The sequence below is a fragment of the Gymnoscopelus microlampas genome, assembly GCF_963454915.1.
Source record: "Gymnoscopelus microlampas genome assembly, chromosome: 12".
NCBI lineage: Eukaryota > Metazoa > Chordata > Actinopteri > Myctophiformes > Myctophidae > Gymnoscopelus > Gymnoscopelus microlampas.
In genome coordinates this window covers 25,011,165-25,034,831 of record NC_139949.1, presented here as the reverse complement: position 1 = coordinate 25,034,831, position 23,667 = coordinate 25,011,165, and the positions used below count along the sequence as shown (strand labels likewise).

At 41.5% G+C, this 23,667-nt stretch overlaps 2 protein-coding genes across 3 annotated transcripts; both read left to right on the top strand.

Moving 5' to 3' along the window:
• Window positions 1-1,363: 1,363 nt before the first annotated feature.
• LOC311057988 (fasciculation and elongation protein zeta-1-like) lies at window positions 1,364-4,872 on the top strand (the record flags this gene model as incomplete). Its single annotated transcript, XM_084075223.1, has 2 exons — window positions 1,364-1,535; window positions 4,503-4,872. The coding sequence occupies exon 2, from the start codon at window positions 4,537-4,539 to the stop codon at window positions 4,870-4,872; it is 336 nt and encodes a 111-aa protein (XP_083931349.1). The 5' UTR covers window positions 1,364-1,535; window positions 4,503-4,536.
• Window positions 4,873-8,271: 3,399 nt separating this feature from the next.
• Window positions 8,272-23,439, top strand: LOC311057986 (fasciculation and elongation protein zeta-1-like). 2 transcript variants are annotated; one of them, XM_084075220.1, is made up of 10 exons: window positions 8,272-8,316; window positions 8,783-8,870; window positions 16,351-16,437; window positions 16,893-17,058; window positions 18,633-18,928; window positions 18,968-19,006; window positions 20,317-20,397; window positions 20,817-20,892; window positions 21,652-21,717; window positions 22,230-23,439. In XM_084075220.1, exons 1-10 carry the CDS (start codon window positions 8,312-8,314, stop codon window positions 22,244-22,246), a joined length of 921 nt encoding a protein of 306 aa, XP_083931346.1. In that variant the 5' UTR covers window positions 8,272-8,311; the 3' UTR covers window positions 22,247-23,439. The 2 variants fall into 2 exon arrangements, with proteins under 2 accessions (XP_083931346.1, XP_083931347.1); XM_084075221.1 differs by having other exon boundaries at window positions 8,294-8,358.
• The last annotated feature ends 228 nt before the right edge of the window (window positions 23,440-23,667 follow it).

Sequence of the window (23,667 nt, the reverse complement as noted above, 5' to 3'; positions counted from 1 at the left end):
TTACACATATACTGAAATACGTACAATCAAATCGTACAAATCAAATAGAACAGGTAAGCCACAGGAAATGTCATGTTCATAGTATACTAATAAGATAAATTCATGTTAATACTAATAACTATTATCACCACAATATAAATATGTTGCAGGAGTAAACAGACACTGGCAAAAGCATAATCAGAAAAAACAGCTTGCACCAGACATAGGACTGGGCAATAAATCAATATTATATCGATACCCTGACATGAGACTAGATATCATCTGGAATTTTGGATATTGCAATATGATATTGCATGTGTTGTCTTCTCCTGGTTTTATCACTGTTTTATCACTGTATTTTATACTTTCAAAATAAAATAGCCGCAATATGACATGTTGGCCGTTGTGAGCTTGTAGATTTGTTATTTTCACTATTTTGGAAGGTTTTTCTTTTTAAAGATTTTGTAATGTCACAATGCGTCATAAAGGAGTCTAAATCCCTTCTCTCCTTCAAAACCTCTCTAAAAAAGAGCACTTACAGGTTTCGATGAATTGAGTACAAAGGACCCCAATGGAAACAAGCCATAGGCTTTCTTGGGTTTAAAATCCTCTCTCTCCAAGCCTCTTGTATTGAATTGTACTTTCCTGTCCTTTTTTTTAGTCCTAACCAGATGTATACCAGATGTAAATGTGCCAGGTCTCAGTATGTTGCACTTTAGCATGTCTCACATATGCTATTAATATGTTAACATGCGTGTGTCTGTGCTTCCATTGCTACTCCACAGGTTTTCACAGAAGAGGTGTGTGTGTGTGTGTGTGTGTGTGTGTGTGTGTCATAGATTAAAGTAAGTAACCATAGATTAAAGATAGGGATTAGGGATATAGGGAGATGTCAGGACACAGACAGCAATGTCAACATCAATGTTTTGTAGAACCCATTCGTGTTTCTTTTTAAGTCTTTTTTTTTTTTTGCTAAATCAGATTTGAAATCCAATTTTACTAGTAAATGTATGTCATTTCCTTTATTTGGGGCATGCTCAAGGCAGGTTGTCACTTGTACTTAAAGATACTTAAGTAGACACAGTCAGAGACCACCCCCTAACCAACCTAACCTCCCTCCTTTCTGCCCTCATGAATATTGAGGGGATTTAGGCATGGAAGAGGGGGGGGGGGTGGCGGGTGAAGGAGAGAAGAGGCGTGGACAAAGAGACAAGAGCGAGATGGGAGGGGGGAGGCCATGGTGATGCGCAGGCTCTCTGTGAGCTGGGCAGGCTGCCTATTGATTGGAAAACAACGAGCTGTGAGAGGACTGATAAGGGTGAGGGTAGGGGAGGGCAGGGATACAGAACAAAACAGACCAACGCAACACTACGGTAGCTAGCTATCCTCCGTCTCTCTCCTCAGTGATCTGCCTTTTCCTTTTCACTGGAATGAATGTAACTGCTGCTCAGCTGTGGGTTTTAAAGTGGAGGGCGGCTTAGCGCAGATCTGCCTCGACTCCAAGGTGCCGCTGTCCGTAAACCAAGCCATAATATCGGACTTGGAATCTACCGCAGGTAAGCCACAGCTTTCTGTTTATCTATCATTCTGTTCATCCCCTCAATCCATGGTTGTTCATTTCCTCCTCCCTGCTCCTGGGGCCGTTGTTTCGCATCATCTCCCTCCATCCCTGCCCCGTAACCATGGTTTCATCCATCTCTCCTTCCCCAATCCTCCTGCATTTCTTACTTTCCCTCCCCCACTCACATTTTTTCTCTCTCTCTCTCTGATGACATACACTTTCCATTCCTGCCACAGCAGCGTACATTCCCATTTGAAGTGGGGTCCATTTTTATTTGCATTTATGTGGACAATAAAAAATACAGACTGCCACGTCAAATATACAATTGTTTTCTACAATTGTATTTTCTCGCATACAGTAATGGATGTAAAGCATATTCACGTGATGGGCAATTCCTGACATAAAATTGTATCTGCTTCAATTCAAACAATGTGGCCATTGGATACTTATTGGATTGGATAATTATTAACACGGTTTACTATTTACAAATACAAATCTGAAATTATTTATAGAAAAATATATCAAAATATACGGTACATAAAGTCGAACGGCTGTTGACTTACATCTGACTGTGACTGTCGTCCTCTCAAGGTAAAATGGGGACAATGATTTGATTCTATTGCCCTCTGATGATCTTCTGTGATTGGTTCTTTTTTCTTCTGGGACACAAAAGGAAAAAAAGAAAAAGACCCAGGGGGGAAGACCCTGACCAACTCAGGGGCTCTAGTCTTGATGAAGGTCACATGAAAACGGAACACACACAAACACGCACGCACGCGCACACGCACACGCACACACACACACACACACGTCATTCTGAAATGCGCGCGCACACACACACACACACACACACACACACACACACACACACACACACACACACACACACACACACACACACACACACACACACACACACACACACACACACACACACACACACACACACACACACACACCTGTCATTCTGAAATGCACACACACACACCTCCATCCATATTTCCACTCCCCTGCTGTCATGTTTTCATGCCTTGTTTTTGTAAGAACAATAGACCTTTCTGCCTTCTTCCACTTCTACCTAACAACAACCTACTTAGGGCTAGGCCTGGGGTAAGCAGAAGAGCTCTAGCTGGCAATACTGAATTCACGACTGTCCCCTGCTGAATGGTACAATACATTTTCAAGGAACAATGAGCCAAATGCAAAGCAACCCCTGCTGTGACAAGGTTAAATTAAGCTCTTACTTCCATGTCTTCATTCATCACGTTTTGCCAGGAAAAATGTCATATCCTCCGATGGAGGCCTTCAGTCAGACACATAATGGAGACAGTGAGTGATTCATTGCCGTTGTCTGCAAGGACTTATAGAGCGTGTAGTAATGTTCTTGACCCTACTTGTCACTTGTATTAGGCTGAGCTTTGGTGAGATACAGATACAACATGGATGACTTACTAGCTATTATAGTAATGTCTCTGAGACAGAGGAGAGGGGGTGGAGGTGAGAGAAGCAGTCAATGATGGACAGAGTGCTGTAAAATAATATCCGGCTTCAGAGGACGTATAGCACTTTGCTGAGTAGTGTGATGGGAGGAACCGGCTTACACAAGCTTGTTTTTAAATGGACTCCACTATGTGCTCGCCCACAACAACACCAGGCCTCCACCCTGAGAAAAGCATTACGGGTGAATTCTAGGCCTCACTATTGTAATTGCACTGCGTCAGAAATCGGACTCAAGCACAACTTCCTTCAAAAGTCTGACTGCAGTATTAGGCCCTATAGCAGCATCTTGCTGCTTTGTGTCGTTTTATGGAATGTATGTGAATTCAATGTACAGTAGCTAGCTAGCATTTGTAATGAACACGCTCCTTCTGTGTTCATGAAAGTAACTATTTCTTTTTGTGATCCTATATCTTACCTGTAACATGACATATTTGGCAAATGAAAATGTACAATTATTTCCCTGATCCAGCACTTTTAATGTCAAATTTTATCCTCAAAAATAATTTGTGCAGGGAAATTAGCGTGCACCTAATCCAGAAGAAATTAAACACGCTGCAAAGGATTGGGGCTAATATAAAGTACTAGCATAGTTAATCTCACAGCCATATTAATGAGAATGTCCTCTTTTGCCTTTAATTTAGACTGAATTAGAATTGAATATTCTCTGTATACAGCTTTGTTGTCTTACCATTATTATTATTACACTGATAATAGCTATCTGTCAGAAATTAGATTATACTGTTTTTAGCCCAGCATTCGTTCATTCATAGCGTCCTCTTTATTGAAATCCCAAACAGCGCACCTTAATTAACTGTGCTTTCCCAGTAAGCCCAACTGGTTTGGGCTCCCTCAGGGACCTGGTCCCCTTATGGTGCATGTGGCTCCATCTACTTTGTCTAGACAACATGGTGCCATTCCACCTGCTCCCAAGTGAGACGGATGAGGTATAATTTGGGAAGTGCCAGATACATGCTCTAGGTACAGCCTGGCCAATTGGTAAGACCAGCACATGGAGACACATTTATCGAAAGGGATGGAAACGACACATTTGACACAAGCTGTTTTGGAACTGTCCTCATTTCATTTGAGAGATACAATAGGCTCTATGCACAGCAGCCATTTTGGAGAAAACAGAGTCAGGGTGCTGATATTGTGCATGTTGGCTCACTAGAAATACTAGTGGGTCTCAAAGTGTGGTCCAGGGACCCTCATGGTTCCTTGAGAGGGTGTAACTCTGAGAGTTATGGGGGTCCTTGAAATTAAAAAGTTTGAGAACCACTGTGCTACACTAGTGTCATTGGTAACACCTGTGAAGGAAGCGAGGAAGGGGCCCAATTTCTGTCCAATGTGGCTGCTGTGCATAGAGCCTATCCAGTACTGATAAGACTTTATGGATATGGCAGTGACTCTACTATATACTGTTAACGCTTCTTTAACTGTGTGTCTAATGGCTTTACTCCAGGTCTCCCATTCAATAAGAATCTGACGGGGAAATCATGGAAGCTCCTCTTGTCTGCTTGGATGAGGAGTTCGAGGACCTCCGGCCTTGTCGGATGGATGACGACCTTGACCTTGACAATTTGTCGCTCGGCCATCCTGTCCTGACCACCATTACGGTCCCACTGGCTCCCATCACCCGCGAGGATTTCTCAGAGCTGGAGAACTTCTCCGAGATGATGAGCTTCAAGTCCATGGAGGACCTGGTCAACGAGTTTGACGAGAAGCTCAACGTCTGCTTCCACAACTACAACACCAAGACGGAGTGCCTGGCGCCCATACGCAACCAGGTGCAAAACCAGGAGGATGAGGAGAGGCTGCAGGACGAAGAGTGAGTAATCTAGCCTGGAAGCCAGACGAATCTGCCAGTCCTAAAAAATAGCCCTCGGCAGATTTGGTCTGGCCCCGCTCGATTGTGATTGGATTTCTCTGCCCCGAAGCTGTGGGGCACCAATCAGGGACCAGTATGCAAATATGGGGCGGGTCTATCATCAGAGGCATTTTTTTTAATTTGCCTCTTGGAAATGCAGGTTCCACACAGAGCTTACAGACTAATATCCACACAGTGATATTAGTCCGGCCATGTCAGGCTATGAGTAATCACCCCAGGGGTCAACCAGAGGTCTATACGGAATCTATTCCTTTCCTCAGAAAGGAACAGATTCCACAGAAAAGGAACAGATTCCACAGAAAAGGAAGATTCCACAGAAAAGGAAGATTCCACAGAAAAGGAACAGATTCCACAGAAAAGGAACAGATTCCACAGAATCGTCTCCCTATCTCTCCAGCTCTTTAATAAAAAATGAATTGTCAGGTCAGGATACCAATGTTATCCAATCTGAAGAGAGAACTCATAGCCTACAAGATAGAGAATAAACAAGTAAAATTGCAAATGATGACACAAATAAATTAGCTGACAAAAAAACACTATAAAATTGAACCTGATAGATGGGCACAGACAGACTATCACAAAATAACAACACAAGGTTCATCACTACACAGTACACCCAAAACTAAACACTAAGGTATGGCAAAAAAAAAAACACAATCAACAATTTAACCACATTAACCCTGACATCCGTATTCTGGGCATGTCATGGCGAAAATGGTCAATAATGTTCAAACAATCTTTAACAATTTCATAATTTTCAAAACCTTTCAAAATATTGAAAAGAGCAGATCTACAAGCTCATAACGCATCACGATGCAATATGTTGTGAGCTTGGCTCGCCTGGCTATTTAGTATTTTCTCTATTCATCGCACAATGAAGTATATAGGTCTTAAGTGGTTAAAACAAGAAAAGTTCAAGATAACCCTAACAAAAGTGATCGGTACGACCACAACAATACAAACAACCCATCAATCAAGCACTGTGACGTGACCCCACCCTACTCAGTCAGTCCACAGTCAGGCTGCATGCTGAATTATTCAACATACAATTTTTGTGCGCCTGAGTTGCTTTGCTGTTAGCTTGTCTGGTTCAGTCTCTGTACCAGCTAACAACCAGCACCTCTTCTATTTGGTAACAGGCACTGAAGTGGAAACTCTCACATTCTTACACTGGGTTGCTAAAAATAGCCGAACTCTACAGTACGAGCATGGGGAGAATCACTTGAACCACATTAACAAATGTGATGAATTACAAAAAAGGCTGCATATATGCACCCAAATCCCTCAACGTACCTATCAGTTTGCAAAGGAAATCACCTATGTTTTGTAAACTTAACCAACATGAAATGAAATACGAGAATAAAATTCATCCTATTCATTCACTCATTCATCCTCGAAATGTGTCATACGTTTTGGCACAGAGGATTAAATCAGTATAGATGAATACTTACTTATTCACAGATACTTTTTTATTTTATTTTTTGCCACTTCACCAGCATTACCAATTGCTCGAGATTGTTTTGTTTTTAATAGTTGGCCTGCTAGCTTGGCACAGATGACGGAATGTGAATTATCATCACAGACACCATTTGAACAAAGGCCTGGGAACATTTAGCCCATTAAAGTTAAGTTAAACCAATACTTTATTGATCCCCAAGGGGAAATACGTCCTCTGCATTTGACCCATCATAGTGGCCACTAAGGATCCCCATTAGTCTACACTGTAGTGGACACTATTCTTCCTGGGGTTCAGACAAAATACATCGCAATACAAATCATAAAATGCAGTACAGCATGATCAATGTTAGTGAACAAAAACACAAACTTACATTAACAGTAAAATAAGAATTGAAAAGCAAAACAGGTTTGTCTGTCTGAAAATACCCCAAAGAATTATAACAACCTAATCTAATCTCCTTTCTGATTCTTGCTTCCTTAAAGGAGGAGTTCACCCAAAAAATGATTCATGGATTTATTTTTGTTTTTGTGGCATTCCTAAGACAATAATTGTATGACTGTGTGTATTACCGGTTGGAGACACAAATAATCTACTTTGTGTCTCCTACCGGATACATTAGCCGGTAGGAGACGGGAATCAAATTATTAGCTTAAGAATGCGACAAAACCAAAAAATAATCCATGGATTCAAGGCTTCATAGGGTGTGCAATTGATAGAAAATAAGTCATTTTTTGGGTGAACTCCTTTAAGTTTATCTTTGAAACCAAATGTATTTCTTGTCAGAGTAAAATGTGGGGGGAGCACATCCCAGTATGCAATGGCTCTGTACATTACTGTTTTCTTAAGTGCATTGGTTCTGGGCAGAGATAAAGTGTAGTAGTAAAGTGACCACTTAGTGCTTGTCTAGTATTATAACCATGTCTATCATTTGCAGGAATATGTCCCTCACATGCATGTCTGTTGTTTATTTGGACTGTAATTTAAGTCTTTACCACTAAAAAGCTATCAATAACAATTAACTTTCCATGTGGACTCATGCAATATTTTACCACAGGGAAAACAAAATCAGTTTTGTAGAGCTTGAAGTTATGAGTTTTAATATTATAGGATTTAAAAATATATATATATATTTTGGAACTCGTCAGTTTAATAATAATACAAGTCACAAGGACTATCATACAAATGAAGGCCACTACAATTTCACACCAACCAGCAACCACCTGGGAAATAACTAGTCAAAAACTATATTAAACATTTATCAGTTTACTGAATTTGGTCATAATCCGAGCAGCTTTTTGCTATTAAACAGGCTGTGGCCATATTTGGACTGTGTGCAGTAGCCTCCCTAGCGGATCAGAATCTCAAACACAAATTGCTGCGAGCAACCATGTGAGAACATTAGACAGGAGGATTTACCCTTCACTGGCTGCAGGACAAGCATGGCTGGTCAGCTTCGTACAAGTCAATGTTGAGCACATGGAGCGCCAGCTTGTGTCGGCATGCACAAACAAGAATATGTGCATTGTGTACAAGCCACACAATCTATTTGCAGCTCTGAGAGTGTACACATGTAACACATTTGGTTATATTTGTACTCTCTCAGAGTCAAATTAATTGTAAATGCATTCAGTGCAATGTGTTTTATTCATGTGTGTGTGCACATGCATGCAGGCAGCAGGCATGGCCTGTGAGGTAAGCAGTGTGATGAATGGTCACTTGTTCAGTGTGCGACTGGGTCTGGGCTGTGCCACTGGGAGAAGGGCATGGGGCCAGTGCCAACTTCCAGGGGAGAAAAAAACACACCCACACACACACACACAAAGGGCTGGAAACAAAGAAAGAGTTCTGCTCTGGCTTTGTGTCACTGCTCCTTCAGATGCAAACTCTTTCACTGGCTCTTGTGGCTGCGGGAACGTCTGACACAATGATGTGAGAGGCTTTATATCTTCTTGGGATATCTTGACAAAAGTAGTAAGAAATGTTTTTTTTTCTGTTTTTTCTTTAGCTCTACATATTGATTTAAATTGTTGACTTGCCTCAGTGAAATATTGACCGAGTTGTAGCTTGCTGGAGCATGAGCGAAGTAGATTGCCTTGAACTATAGGAATAAAACAAGGTGTAATGCTATTATATAACTGTGACCATGAATCTTAACCAGAACTGTACAAGTTAAAAATAGTTTATTGCATGTCGAGCAACAACTAAAGTGGGCTTTCTTGTTTTAGTTTTTTTTTTGTACACTAGTTATTCTTGCTCACTGTGTGTGTGTGCGTGCGTGCGTGCGTGCGTGCGTGTGTGCGTGCGTGCGTGCGTGCGTGCGTGCGTGCGTGCGTGCGTGCGTGTGTGTACGTGCGTGCGTGTGTGTGCGTATGTGTGCGTACGTGTTGTTTTGCAGTGTGTGGGATGCTCTAACAGACAACTACATCTCCAGCTGGGACCAAACCGGCTCAGAACAGGGCATCAACGGAAACCTGGACCAGGAGGTACATCTCTCACTCTATTTGGTTGTCTTGTGCGACTATAACTGTACAATGAGGGAATGGTCCAAATCAAACAGAAAAACGAATATGTTCTCACGGAATTAGTGAAATGACAACTGATGACAACAACAGCTAACAAGAGAACATGTAGTAAAATTACCATTTCTAACTTATTGTTGTGTTGACATGATGCAAAATGTAGTCATTTGTAGTGCCCAAGGTTTCTGGCAGCAAATACCCCTCCTCCACAGACTGTGGCATTAGAATCTATTTTTGGTGTTCAAATCACCATATGGCACCAGCCTGCTATGGGATTCTGCACGTCATTGGGCTTGTACAATGTTTATTTCCACTTTATCCACTTTTATGCTCAATTGAGTTTAATTGTGTTGCAGTGGGGTAGATGTAGCACTTGTTTGAGGGTCATAACAGATAAGCAACTTGCTAACTAAAGGGCACTAGCATTGTAAACTGACTTGTCTTAATTGATACAGACAGGCCCAGATTAACACTTGGACTAACAGGGCTGCAGCCTGGGGCTCCAAGCTCCGAGAGGCACCAAAGTGACCTCCAGACAAAAGAACTAAAAACAAAACAAACTTTTTATAAATGACGGCACAATATCAGTACCGACCGACTGTATTGGTGAACCCCCCAAGGATGAAAAAACTAAAATGTCTTAACCCCAGCATCCTTATTGTGGGCGCTGTGACACTTTGTGAGCTTGTGGATGGGCTATTTTCAGTGAAAGCTTTCCCCACAATACCAGAAAACAGAAAAGACACTAGTATACAGCCCTGAGGGACGACGCTTCAACCATTAAGTGGTTAATCCGGCCCTGACTACAGACTAACGTCGACAGATCAGAATCAGTCGGGTCAGACGTCGGGTAAACATAGCTTCCCAGACTCATTTGAGATTATTCTGTTATTTCTGCTCCCCCTGCTCTGTCATTTGTCTGTCACGTTCAAATACAGTACAGGCACTTAGCAGGTCAGGCCATATCTAAATGATGTGACAAGCCAGAGTAAATAGGCAGGCAGAGCTACTACAGCTGTAGAGGGTCAGTGATTCACACGTCATAGACAGCAGCCACGTGGTGAACTGGATTATGCTTTGCATGTGATTGTGGTAGCCTACTAGCATAACAAAACAAGCAAATAGTAAAGATGTGTCCCCATTTGCCAATTATGTATACAGTATGTGTTTATGTTTGAACAAAATTCAAACATCTATGACTTATTAAGCACACAATGGTCTTCAGCCAACATGTATCCTACAGCCTTTAATCTGAATCTGTTTATGTAAAGTATATGGCTGAAGCTGTGAAAAGACAATTACATATTTACATCCATTTGGTCCCCTAACACTAAAATGATTGAGTAGGTGCCCTCTGAAGCCCACATACAAGCCCATACATGCTCTGAAAAGTAGCTCATACAGGAGGTGCATAATAGGCCCATAGGTGTAATAATAGGCCTGCATGTTTAATAATAAGTCCTTGCCTAGGCAGAGACCACAACAAGTAATCTGAAATTAACCTGCAGCACCACACAGTGGCCAATTAGATAGCATGACTCATCACTTATGCCGTGTTCACACCGGCTTGAAGCTTAACAATGAATTGGCTTCTATTTTCAATGTTATCTCTATGCAAATTGGCGTTTATACGCTCAAACATGAGCGTATAAACGCCTAAACGTAAAGGCGTGCTTTATTTCTCCCCAGACCCGAGCTTTGAAGCTTTTATTTTTGAAGCCTAGAAACTGTTGGCGTTATTAAGCGCAATTCTAGCCAATCAGAGCACAGCAGGACCTGAGTAGGCGTGGACTACCTCGCTCAGCCAAAAAATAATGACAGCTCGCTGCTCGCAGCAGTCGCGGAGATGCGATTTCCGAAAGAAAAACCTATTTTTTTAAATAAAGGCTGTATATGTCATATTAATGGTGATTTGGCAAGAACATTGCATAGATATGGTCGGAAATAAAAGGATATGTGACCAACAAGTCGTGAAAGCAGTTAAAACTGGTTATGTTCCGTGAGGCAGGCCCCTCGCTCTACCAGCTCACCCCGGGGAAAGGAGCGCCCTGCTCGGGGCGGACAGGTCACACGGTCCGCTGTGGTCAGTGAACCACAGCCCGGTGTCCCGCTCGGTTTTCACCGGGCGGAGCGGGGTAGATGAAAACCGGAGGCCGAATTGGACTACACACACCCACACAAAACGAATATTAAAGTTACTACATACTATCATGAATTAATAATAACCTTTATCACCGAGACACCGACAAAACACAACAGATCACTTGACCTGCTCTGCTCTGCTCTGCACTCGGCGAGCGAGTGGAAATCTCCCGGGGAGACACTGTGTGTGTGTGTGTGTGTGTGTGTGTGTGTGTGTGTGTGTGTGTGTGTGTGTGTGTGCCAGTCAGCTCGGCCTGGGGAGACGACCTGCCACGGTCCCTATATTATATATTAATATCGCTCCAGTATAGCGATATATCTCTCGATTATATATCAGATAGTATAATTATAATTAATATCACCGACAAATCACAACAGATAACTCTGACCTGCTCTGCTCTGCTGTCGGCGAGCAAGAGGAGCTCTCCCCGCCGACGCAATGTGTGTGTGTGTGTGTGTGTGTGTGTGTGTGTGTGTGTGTGTGTGTGTGTGTCAGTTGCGGGAAAAGTACCTTTTTTTTTACTTAAGTAAAAGTATCAATACTGCAATATAGAAGCACCCCAAGTAAAAGTCTGGTAATCCAAATTTACTTGTAAAAGTACAAAAGTATTGGCATCACAATGTACTTAAAGTACCAAAAGTAAAAGTACTCATTATGCGGTCGTCTCGTCCCGTCCGATCCGCTGATGATAAAAGTATTGAAAATTGGAAATACTCCAGTAAAGTAAAAAATACCTCAAGTACTTAAGTACAGTACTTGAGTATATGTACTTAGTTACTTTAGCTTTGTCGCTGTCCCCCTAACCATTGAATGCCGATCGTGGACTAAACACACACCCACAAAAACAAAATATTAAAGTTTTTAATCTAGCAGATGTACTAGACCAGGGGTCTTCAACAGGGGGTCCGGGACCCCTAAGGGGTCTTCAGAGCTAGTATAGGGGGTCCGCCAAATCTTTGTGTGATAGGATTTAGTTTTACATTAACCACTTGAAACCTAGAATTCCTTTTCTGAGGGGAACATTAGCCGAAAATAGCAGATCTACAAGCTCTCAATGTTGAGAGCTTGTAGATCGGCTATTTTTGGCAAAGAGGCTATAGGTGTAGAGGGAAAAAAGATCAGACTACCTAAGTAAAAAAATAAATAAATCTGAAACACAATTTTATACAATATAAAGGGGTCCCTGCTTAATCTCTCTCTCAGCTAGGGGGTCCTTGGCGTGAAAACGTTGAAGACCCACCCCTGTACTAGACCTACATCTATAGAGTATAGACAGACAACAGAAGTTTAAACACGGCTCCAGTCCGGTGGTCGCGATGTGGTCGTGGGGAGATGCTAGAGAGAAAAATGTAAAATGCTATAGAGACAAAAAATGATCAATCGTTCATGAAAGTCCTTGCGGTCTTGTTTCCAATGAGGGCCTTGCTATGACATGAGTCTTAAAACCCCTTTATTTATACCATATATGTTGCCTACGAAAAATAGTAGTTTTTAATTGGTTTGTTACGTTCAGATATCGAATCGCTTCATCTCATTGCAAAAGTTGAAAGATAGATGGATAGATCACATAGATTAGAATAGGCCTATGCATATGATAGATAGATAGATAGATCGTGTATTATATATATATATATATATATATATATATATATATATATATATATATATATATATATATATATATATATATATATATATATATATATATATATATATATATATATATATATATCTCAAATTTCCGAAATGTATATAGAGTTGATGAAGTGGTTTTGTATCAAAATCCACGTAGTAGTATAGTAGCCTACTAGTAACTACAGTTGTCAAATAATTGTAGTGGAGTATAAGTACAATATTTGCCTCTGGATGTAGTGGAGTAGAGCTAAAAGTATTGAAAATTGGAAATACTCCAGTAAAGTAAAAAAAATACCTCAAGTAGTTAAGTAGGCTACAGTACTTAACTTAAGTATATGTACTTAGTTACTTTAGCTCTGTCACTGTCCCCCTATAACCATTGAACGCCGACACACACCCACAATAACAAAATATTAAAGTTTTTAATCTATCAGATGTACATCTAATAGACAGACAACAAACTAAACAATGTAATTGAGAACAGAAGTTTAAACACAGCTCCAGTCGCCCGCCCGGTGGTCGCGATGCGGTCGTGAGGAGATGCCCCACTGGCGACTCGTAGATCTGCTATTTTCAAGCTGGTGTAGGCAGCAGGTTCTCTGGTGCTTTTTCCGCAGCATTCGCAATTTATATGAATGTTTTAGTTAGTAGCTGTGCATGTTAAAGTATTGAAGATTGTTAAACTCACTCTAGGTCTAGGACAGTGGTTCTCAAACTTTTCCATGCTAAGGACCCCCAAAATGATATGTATTTGGCCGCGGACCCCCATCTAAAATATTTTGTTTCAGGGACCCCCCCAGAAGCAAAGATTTGAGTTACAAATGTTCTCTTTAATATATATTCAAAAGTGCACACATTTTCACGTTTTTTCAAAAATAGCAGATCTACAAGCTCACAGCGCGGCACTCGGTGCCGCGCTATGAGCTTGTATATCTGCTATTTTTGAATAGCCAAAGTATAAAAGGTTAAAATTATTGTGATGCTGTATTACCACATTTTTGCTGGGGACCCCCTGGTACCCGCTCAAGGACACCTGGGGGTCCCCGGACCCCACTTTGAGAACCACTGGTCTAGACCCCTCTCCTCGGGCAAAGGAGAGGAGCACGGCATGTGTGTGTGTGTGTGTGTGTGTGTGTGTGTGTGTGTGTGTGTGTGTGTGTGTGTGTGTGTGTGTGTGTGTGTGTGTGTGTGTGTATGTATGCACACGCACACACACACACGCGAGCCCCCCTCCCCCCCCCCACACACACACACACACACACACACACACGTGTCTCTCTCTTTTTCCTAAATAGTCAGTGTATATGTCGCTCAACTAATAGCGAAGCAGATCTGAACAGATCTGTCTGTCTACAGGCTCTGGCCTTGGAGGGAGCGGGAGTCCCGCAGTCAGTCTGCCCCCGAGACAGCAGCAGCTGACCGGCGAGACGTGAAGTGAACGTCCGCTAAAAAAGCAGGAAATACGGCAACATGATTTTTTCTTTAACTTGTTAATTTGTGTATATAAAATATAGATTCCCTGTCGAATCTCCTAATTACACCAACATTATTCTTGTGAAGTAGGTAGTTTGTGCTTTTTAAAGATTTATTAAGTTCGCTTTGGTCAGTTCTAGCATGGGGAAACACCGAGCGGTGCTCCCCGTGACACAGTGCCATATGACGGCCTCATGGAGAGCAGCGTGGGGGGGTAGCGACCAGACGGCCCGTTCAGTTATTTAGCAGCTTGTTTATAAACATTCTGTAGATTTTTTTTCCATAAATAGGTTATGTAGTAACTAAATATAGACTTATTTCTCATCTGCAGCTGCTATTTTTCATTTTTGACTTCATAATGCGTTCTGCTTCGCACAGCCCGTTTTCGTCTCGCCTCGAAAAAGCTCACTTGAGGAGACTTGAGTGACAGCTCCTTGGACACGCCCAGTTTGATCAAATAACGCCAAGTCAAATGAGGTATAGGCGTTTTTTTATAAAGGCGTGATTTTGGTGTGAACACAGCATAACACATGAAAACGATATGCTTACACACGTACACATTATCTTGTTAAACAACCCAGAGACGCGGGAAGTGCGCGATTTTTTTTAGGCTTCTTTTTTTTGTTTCCCTCACAACGACGTATAGCTGCAGACAGTGCACATGCACGCTGCATAGATACTATTTATTTACCATGCAGCACAGCACAGCACGTATACACACACACACACACACACACACACACACACACACACACACACACACACACACACACACACTACAATGACAGTGTTCCATTTCACCAACAGTAGTGTGTTGGATTTTACCGTTACTTTTATTGGAAATTAAAGCCCGCCCGTGTATTATGCAAATCACAGCAGCAGCAGCTAGACGGTCAACAATGACACGCGCACACATTTTACCACAAAAAGGTCCAATAAGCCTCAGTTACAAAGTTAAAACACCCTGTTTTCACAACACTAATAGAATACAAAATAAAATAAATTGCACATGGATAATATCCAACAGGTCTGCCGCTCTGGCTGCGCGGCGGCAGCAGCAGCAATAAACAATAATTAACAGTCTTAATATAATGCATGTCTTACTTATTTGAAGACTCCAAAGGTAGCTTTCCTTTCTGGTGTGTTGTCGATGAACTTCTTCATCAGTGGCTGAATATCAACCGTATCAAGGAATGTCACTGTGGATGTTTAGTATTGTCAGGTGTGTCAGCCTTCGCTGAGTCATAGGATAGGATTCCTCAGTCAAGTTTTTAGGCGGCGTAGAGTGGAGAATGTCCTCTCAGAGGAAGCAGCAGAGACGGGTAGACAGAGACAGAGTTGTATCAACGAACCGAAAAAATCACTGATTCTTTTTTGCGCCATAATTATCGAGTCCCCTCTCTGTCAACAACAGCAACAACAATCAACATCCGTTGCGTCTTCCGTACTGAGTGATTCGGTCCCAGGTGGCCAGGTGACCAGCTGACCATGATGTGATTACTGATTACGTTTTTCAACATCTATTTTATTCCCCAAAGTTGAATACATTATTGTTTTAATATATATGTGTGTATATATATATATATATATATATATATATATATATATATATATATATATATATATATATATATAATTTTATTTTTAATGGGAAAAAAACATTTTTTGGAAGATTTTTTTGAGAACATTTTTTTTCCCCTCCCCACGACAGGGGGTGCTGCAGCACCCCACTTCCCGCGTCCCTGAAACAACCACAACAAGTGCCATCTAGTAAACAGGTTGTGTGGAACGGGCAAGCAGACAGGGCCAACACCGAACACATCCCAAAAAAGAAACAAAATCATAATAAATAACAAAATCAATACATATACTTTGTGTATCAACCTACCGTTTATTGTTAATCAGGCTGCAGAAGTGATGGCTGGTGGCAACTGTTTAAAAGTGTAACAGTGATTTCTCACTCTCACTCTGTCAAATGACAGAAGAGAAGGATATTAGGTGTAATATTTAACATGACACTGTAGCCAACGCATACTTTTTATGCTAATATTCAATAGCATGGCATGGAGGTGTGGTTATTAGGGCTGCAAGGCATGCAGTCAACAGATGTACTCGTTTTGAAATACAAGGGGAATTGGAGACACACCACACAGAAAGTCTTTAAGGGGTTTGGATAATTCTCACACATTCTAGATCCACGAAAAAGAGGAGGAAGAGATGAATGAGAAGAATGATAATGCTACCTGCCTGAAGGACGAACCTCTCATCACAGCTGATCAGGTGTGTGTTTGTGTGTGTGTGTGTGTGTGTGTGTGTGTTGCAATGTGTGTGTGCAATGTGTGTTGCAATATTCGAGAGGACTGTAGTACAATTGTGAAAAGATTCAGGTTTAGGGTTAGGATTATGCATTTTGAGGTTAGGTGTGTTTTTTTTTAATGAAAATGTTATTTGGATGTCCCTATAAAGATAGTAAAATGAACGTGTGTGTGTGTGTGTGTGTGTGTGTGTGTGTGTGTGTGTGTGTGTGTGTGTGTGTGTGTGTGTGTGTGTGTGTGTGTGCGTGCGTGCGTGCGCGTGTGTGCGTGCTGCGTGCGTGCGTGCGTGCGTGTATGTGTGTGTGTTTGCATTCTGTTCTGGCTGATTAAGATGGATAGTTATGGACAAGGCACTTACCATACTCTCCTGTCTATGCATCCCTCATTCCATCCATGGGCTCCTTTCTTTCAACCTCCTAGGTCATTGAGGAGATTGTGGAGATGATGGAGAACTCCCCAGATCCTGGAGAGACAGAGGAGGAGGAAGAGGAGGAGAGCAGCGATTGCTCATCCAGGGCGAATCCTTCCCTCCTGGAGGAGATCAGGCAGCTGTCGCACGCCTCAAACAACAACTGCTCTTATGAAGGTATAGTACACACTAACTCTGAACGTGTAAATATTGGCCCAAAGTTTAACACGCACATTGTTCTGTCTAGGTCTCACTGACATTGGCATTTTCTTTATTATTCTCTTTTGATAATTAATGTAGGACATACTATATGCTGACAATGCATCATATTACGTTATGATGAAGTATAATGCAATATACAATGTGACATTTTAAGATCGTGTTTTGAATTATTATTATTATTATTATTATTATCATCAATTAAATTAAACTTCCTGAAATGGAAAAATAAAAATCTGAATTTGGTGCCAAAGTTCACCATTCTATCCATAACGCATCTGTAGCAGGAGGCAGGAGCCAAAAAAACGTTTTAAATAACTATTTTAACTATAACATTTTAAGCTACTGCTTCCGGTACTGTTCAGTGTGACATGGAACACAAGGCAGTGTTGCAGACTGGTCTGGAGCTCAGAACCCTCATGAGAGAAATGTAAACATACAGTACAGCTCGTCCAGATGGCAATTGTCCCTGCATGGTCAACATAGATATTCTATTAATTCTGAGGCACAAGGGGGAGCTGCTTTATTACTAGAATTCAAAGGGCAACTGTGCACAGAGCACCATCCGTCTTTGTAACGGCAAGGACACAGTCCTCTTTAGGGTAGAATTGATGGCGCTCTTTGAAGCATATTCCTAACATAATTACCCATAAAGATACAATATGTTGCAGCACAGCAGCCCTTCTTATGTTGTGAACATGAAGGTACTTAATTGGTAGCAGATCTACAGTAATATAAGAAACAAAACAAACCATAAAAGGACATTTTAATACAATTTTAAAAAGAAAAGAAAAATACGAGAACAGATTTACAGTGAAGACTAAATGATAAAAGAAACCTCAGTAAAAGGCTGCGGCAGTGACGTCAATTCGGCAAAGGCTAAGGTATGGCAAGGTCACCTGACAGCATCAATATCATGGGCCAAGCAAACACTCATTTCATATGTTATAGGCTAGCAATAGCTATGGAAAATGTGCATAAATGCCTTGAGACAACTTAAGCTTTCTAATGCAGTCTATATTAGTATTGAAGAATGCATCCAGAGTTGACTGCTTCTTTTTCATTTTTATATCCACCTAAACAACTGTCATGAGAGAACACGACCTGATTATTTACAATAATGCACATCACTGACTTGACCCCACAGGTGGAACATACATCTGATCAAGATATGGGGAAATACAAGTGTTGGGGAAAAATGCTTCTCGATTAATCTATTAATCAAAAAAGCAATCACTAAGAAGATAATCTATAATTGTTTGTAGATCTTATAAATCGCGCCGGAGAAATTCAGTTTCACCCAGCTAATGGCTTGGGGGGGGAGCAGTTAGGGCATAAGTGTCTTGCTCAGGGACACTTCGACACATAATCCTGGGCGAGCTGGGAGGTGAACTGGTGACCTGCTGATTACCAGAAGGTATCTCGGCTACAGGCCGCTCTAATTGCAACCCTACTACACTGAGTCACATGTGATCAGAGTCAGACATCTGTTGCATGGACACATGGCTGATGATCTGTCATCCATCCTCCAGGCCTGAGCCTGATGTCCAGTTCAGCCCTGGTCACACTGCTCGAGCGGGTCGAGGCGGCCATCCGCGAGTACTCCGAGGAGCTCGTGAGCCAGCTGGCTCGGCGCGACGAGCTGGAGTTCGAGAAGGAGGTGAAGAACACGTTCATCACGGCCCTGATGGAGGTGCAGAACAGGCAGAAGGAGCAGCGCGACAGCAGCAAGCGCCGGCGTCGTGACAAGGCAATGAGCCTGCAGGGCGCCGCCACGACCGGAGGAAACACAGGCACGGAGAAGACAGGAGGGAGCATGCCTGTCAAGGTAACAGGGGAAAAGACAGGAGGGAGCATGCCTGTCAAGGTAACAGGGGAGAAAACAGGAGGGAGCATGCCTGTCAAGGTAACAGGGGAAAAGACAGGAGGGAGCATGCCTGTCAAGGTAACAGGGGAAAAGACAGGAGGGAGCATGCCTGTCAAGGTAACAGGGGAAAGGGAATGTCTTATTGTACACCGTGTGGCATGTAATAGCGGTGTTCCTCACGTATTAGAATTTGTTCTTGTTAATTCGTTATAGAATAATCACAAAGAAGATTGAGTTGCAGCCCTAATGTTAACAGCACGGGAAACCTTTGTGTGAAGTATGAATTGGGCTTTTATTGTATGTTTTTTTAATTTCTCCTTTATTTAACCAGATGAGTCCCCCTGAGATGGGGGCCCTGGCTATACAATACAAAAACACAACAATAACATATTTATGAAATCTAAAACAAATGCAGACTCACACGCCTGTGTGCGTAAGTGTGTGCGTGCGAAGTGTGCATAATTATGTAATCTGTGATTTTACCACATATGCATTCTCTTATCATCAAATTATCTCTAGTCTACAGTATATACTGCAGAGAGAAAGAGACATACCTTAGCTCTATACTGTACTTGTCTTCATGTGTGTGCTTGAAACTGTTGGCTATCGCAGTTGTGTTTTGCCCTCCATGGTAATTTACAGATGGGTGAATTGCATAGCCAGACAGCTCTCTCTCTCTCTGTCTCTGTCTCTCTGTCTCTCTGTCTCTCTGTCTCTCTGTCTCTCTCTTTCTTTCTCATTCTCTCTCACTCTCTCTCTTTCTCCCTCTCTCTCTCTCTCTCTCTCTCTCTCTCTCTCTCCCTTCCATCGACTGGTATCATTATGGATCTGGAGGCTATTAGCCTCCAACCTCTCTTCCAGGAATTATTCTTAAGTGGATGTACTGAACTCTGTCCTTCACATACAGTAACAGCTCAGTCCACACAAGTCCAGTAACAGATGAATAACTTAACAACTGCCTTTTACTCAGTAGAATGACAAACATTTTGTCAGACGTTTGTGTTTGCAGTACCTACAGTACTGCTGGCTACTTGTGAGAATGCATTGCTAAAGCAGTGAGAATGCATCACTTTTACATTGATTGATGCGACACGTTGGGAGCTTGTAGATATTACATATACTGTAGATACAGTGGACCACAATGGAAACAATAGAAATGGTTTTAGAATAACCTTTGACCATACTACCTGTACTGTTAATAATCTTGTTAATAAAGTATTCAATCAATCAATCAAAAAGGATTGTCTATTTTCGAATAGCCAAAGTATAAAATAGGGCTTAATTGGTTTACGCATGGTCACTTCTATTTTTAACTGAATGTTTCTGTGTTTATTTTGTGTTCTATGCAGCGTTTCAGCATGGAGGGACTGTCCAACATCCTGCAGACAGGCATCAGGCAGACCTTTGGAAGCACAGGGAATGACAAACAGGTGAGGCGGAAAAAGGTCAAACAGGGTTGGAAACCTTGTATGTCCATAACTGTTACTTTTCAGGAAATGGAAAAAAGAATGTGTGTTCCAATGGATCCAATGTAGTTACTTAGTCACATGCTCTTGTTAATACTTTTTATTGGTTCAATATGTATAAAACCCCCACACACAACACTTTCACTTTCACAAAAACAAAAAAATAGCAGATCTACAAGCTCAAATTGCAAGCATTGTGAGCTTAGTTAGGCTATTTTTGCTACTTTTGTGTGACACTGTATGATTAAGTAGGGCATTAATTTATGAAAAAACAACAGCATAAGACAACACAAGTTGAAATATGGAGACACAAGATTTCTGTCCGACAGCAGTGCCATGTTGCTGAAGTCTGGTCTAACCGTTGTATGAACGTGTTGTTTCAGTATCTGAACACAGTGATTCCATATGAGAAGAAAGCAAGCCCTCCCTCTGTGGATGACCTGCAGATGATCACAAATAGTAAGTGGACCACTGACTATCTATCTATCTATCTATCTATCTATCTATCTATCTATCTATCTATCTATCTATCTATCTATCTATCTATCTATCAATTATCTATCTATCTATCTATCTATCTATCTATCTATCTATCTATCTATCTATCTATCTATCTATCTATCTATCTATCTACAGTATCTAAATACAGTTTCTGGTCTGTCTGTCTTTCTGTCTGTCTGTCTGTCTGTCTGTCTGTCTGTCTGTCTGTCTGTCTGTCTGTCTGTCTGTCTGTCTGTCTGTCGGTTTGTTGTCAGTCTGTCTCTAGGAGTACCCTCCTATGTAGTTCTTATTATGAGCTTAGATGAACTAAGTATAGTTTATTTGTCATTAATAATAATAATGATAATAATAGTAATAATTACACCTATTTGATCCCACGGTGGAAATTAAGTTTTCAGCTTCACCCAGCTGATTGCTGCTCAAGTGGTCGGGCAGTTAGAGGTTTGAATACTTTATTAGACAGAAATGCAAACAGTATGGGTACAGTCATACATTTGGGCTAAAAGGATAACACAAAAAAAGTCTTGTGAAGTGTCTCAGGGACACCTCGACACATTGCTGGGGCACAAACTTAGCTGGGGCCCTCTGTTTCCCTGGCCTCTCAACCCATTCAGCTATGGCCGCCCTAATAGCTGGTCATTAGTAGCCCAAAAGATTGCTCCACTTCCCATATCCCTGCCCATTTCAAGAATTATCTTCTTTCTTTCCATTCTGTAGTTCTTTATGCCATTAAGGAGGACAGCGACAAGGTGCCTACACTGCTAACTGACTACATATTAAAAGGTGAGATCCATAAGATCCTTTTATCTCATAAGAGAAAAAGATGATTGATATTCTGGTTTGGGATATTGATTTGGTTGGGTATTTCTCTTCGGGAACACCACAGGAAGAACCACTATTATGCTTAATTTATACATAGTTGTGTGCCGATGTTGCGTGCAAATAAATATCTACTATACAATACAAGCTAACAGCACATCAGGATGCGACACGCTGTGAGCTTATACATTTTCTGCGAGCGACACCGGCACGCAAATAAGTACTGTATAACTGAGGCTTTACTGTCTTTTAACTGCTCTGTCCTGACAGTGTTGCATTGTATTTAGCTCCTTTTTTGTGTAATAGTTTTTTTCAGACACATTGACTTGCTAACAAATGCTGACATGCACTCAACAACTAAAACAATCTTGCAGAGCTTTTCAAGGAGCTTTGAGCTCCCAGTGCATGATAGAACATACATGTTCTATCGTTTCTTCCAAATGTAATCTTTCTTCTGGTGCTTTTTCTGTGTCCAGTGTTATGTCCCACCTAAAGTGACGTCAGGCCACACAAGGCACTGTGTGTGACGGAGAATTCCAACCCTCCACACCACCTCCTCCAGTCTTAGCTGCATGAGCTCCCCTCTTTGCCATTATAAGCCATGGATTCCTCACCATCGACATTATTGTACCCATCTCACCCAACTACAACGACTGCCTTTTTGCTGAGCTCACCTCGTCCTTCCTGCACACTAAAGCTCAGGCCACATCCAAAATGGCCGCCATCTGAATGCTATTAAGTGGGGCGACTGGTCCCACGTTTTAAGGACTTGACTAACAGCTCTCTCTCCAGAGCACGAGACGCTATTAACCACTTAAACCCTCTATTCTTAGTCAAACGGACCTGAGTTACAACCGTACTTGGACATTTTTTTCCCGTCTACACCAAATCTCTTCACCAAAAATAGCCGATCTTCAAGCTCACAAAGCGACGCCTTGAGAGCTTGTAGATCGGCTATTTTTGCCTAATGTTCCCCCCAGAATAGGGATGCTGGGGTTCAAGTGGTTAATGACCACACCAATACAGGGATGAGTTGTTTTGTTGTCACTTTTTTTCTTTCTTTCGTTTCACAGAAGATTTGATGTTTTAAATCTTTTTTGACACTTGTTGTAACTGGCCTTTGCCGCATTGGGTTTTGTTTACCATCCTGTTCTTTGATCCACAAGGACAGTAATGTACAGATACATCAAATCACACGTTGCATTTACATTAGTCATCTCCCTGCATTGTTCAAGAAGGAAGCAAAACACATGCAAACCTTTTTCATTTGAATACAAAAGCCATGCACCTTTCTCTGCCAATTTAGTACTGTAGCTCCATGTGGAAAGAAAGAACAACTATACGGGTGCAGCGTGTTTCAACATGTCTTTAGTTCTGTTGTCTAATCTAATATCTGAATATCCAGTGCTCTTCAGACTTTTTTGTAACTTATTTTGATTTGTATGTAATATTTGATATACACTCTGTTGCTAATTTTATACTTTTATTTACTGTAGTGTCATAATACCTTGCATTCCACCCCAGATGACCACGTGGAGTTAAGTCACTGAATTTTCCTTGAATGTTGTACCCTGGTGACATGAGCTCATTTATAAAAAAAACAAAAACAGGCTTACATATTTAACATATTTATGACTTCCTTTGAGCCACGTAGGTGAATGTTACATTGCCAATTATGAATTCTAATAAACATCCTACCCAAACAAGTGTATGATGGGATAATTATTTGCTTCCTCTTCTCTTTTTCTTCGTCTCCTGATTTTATTGATGAGGATCATAGGAAGCATCATAGAAGACAGGGAAGCACCATAGAAAACAGGGAAGCATCATAGAAGACAGGGAAGCACCATAGGAAGCACCATTGAAGACAGGGAGGCACCATAGGAAGCACCATAGAAGACAGGGAGGCACCAT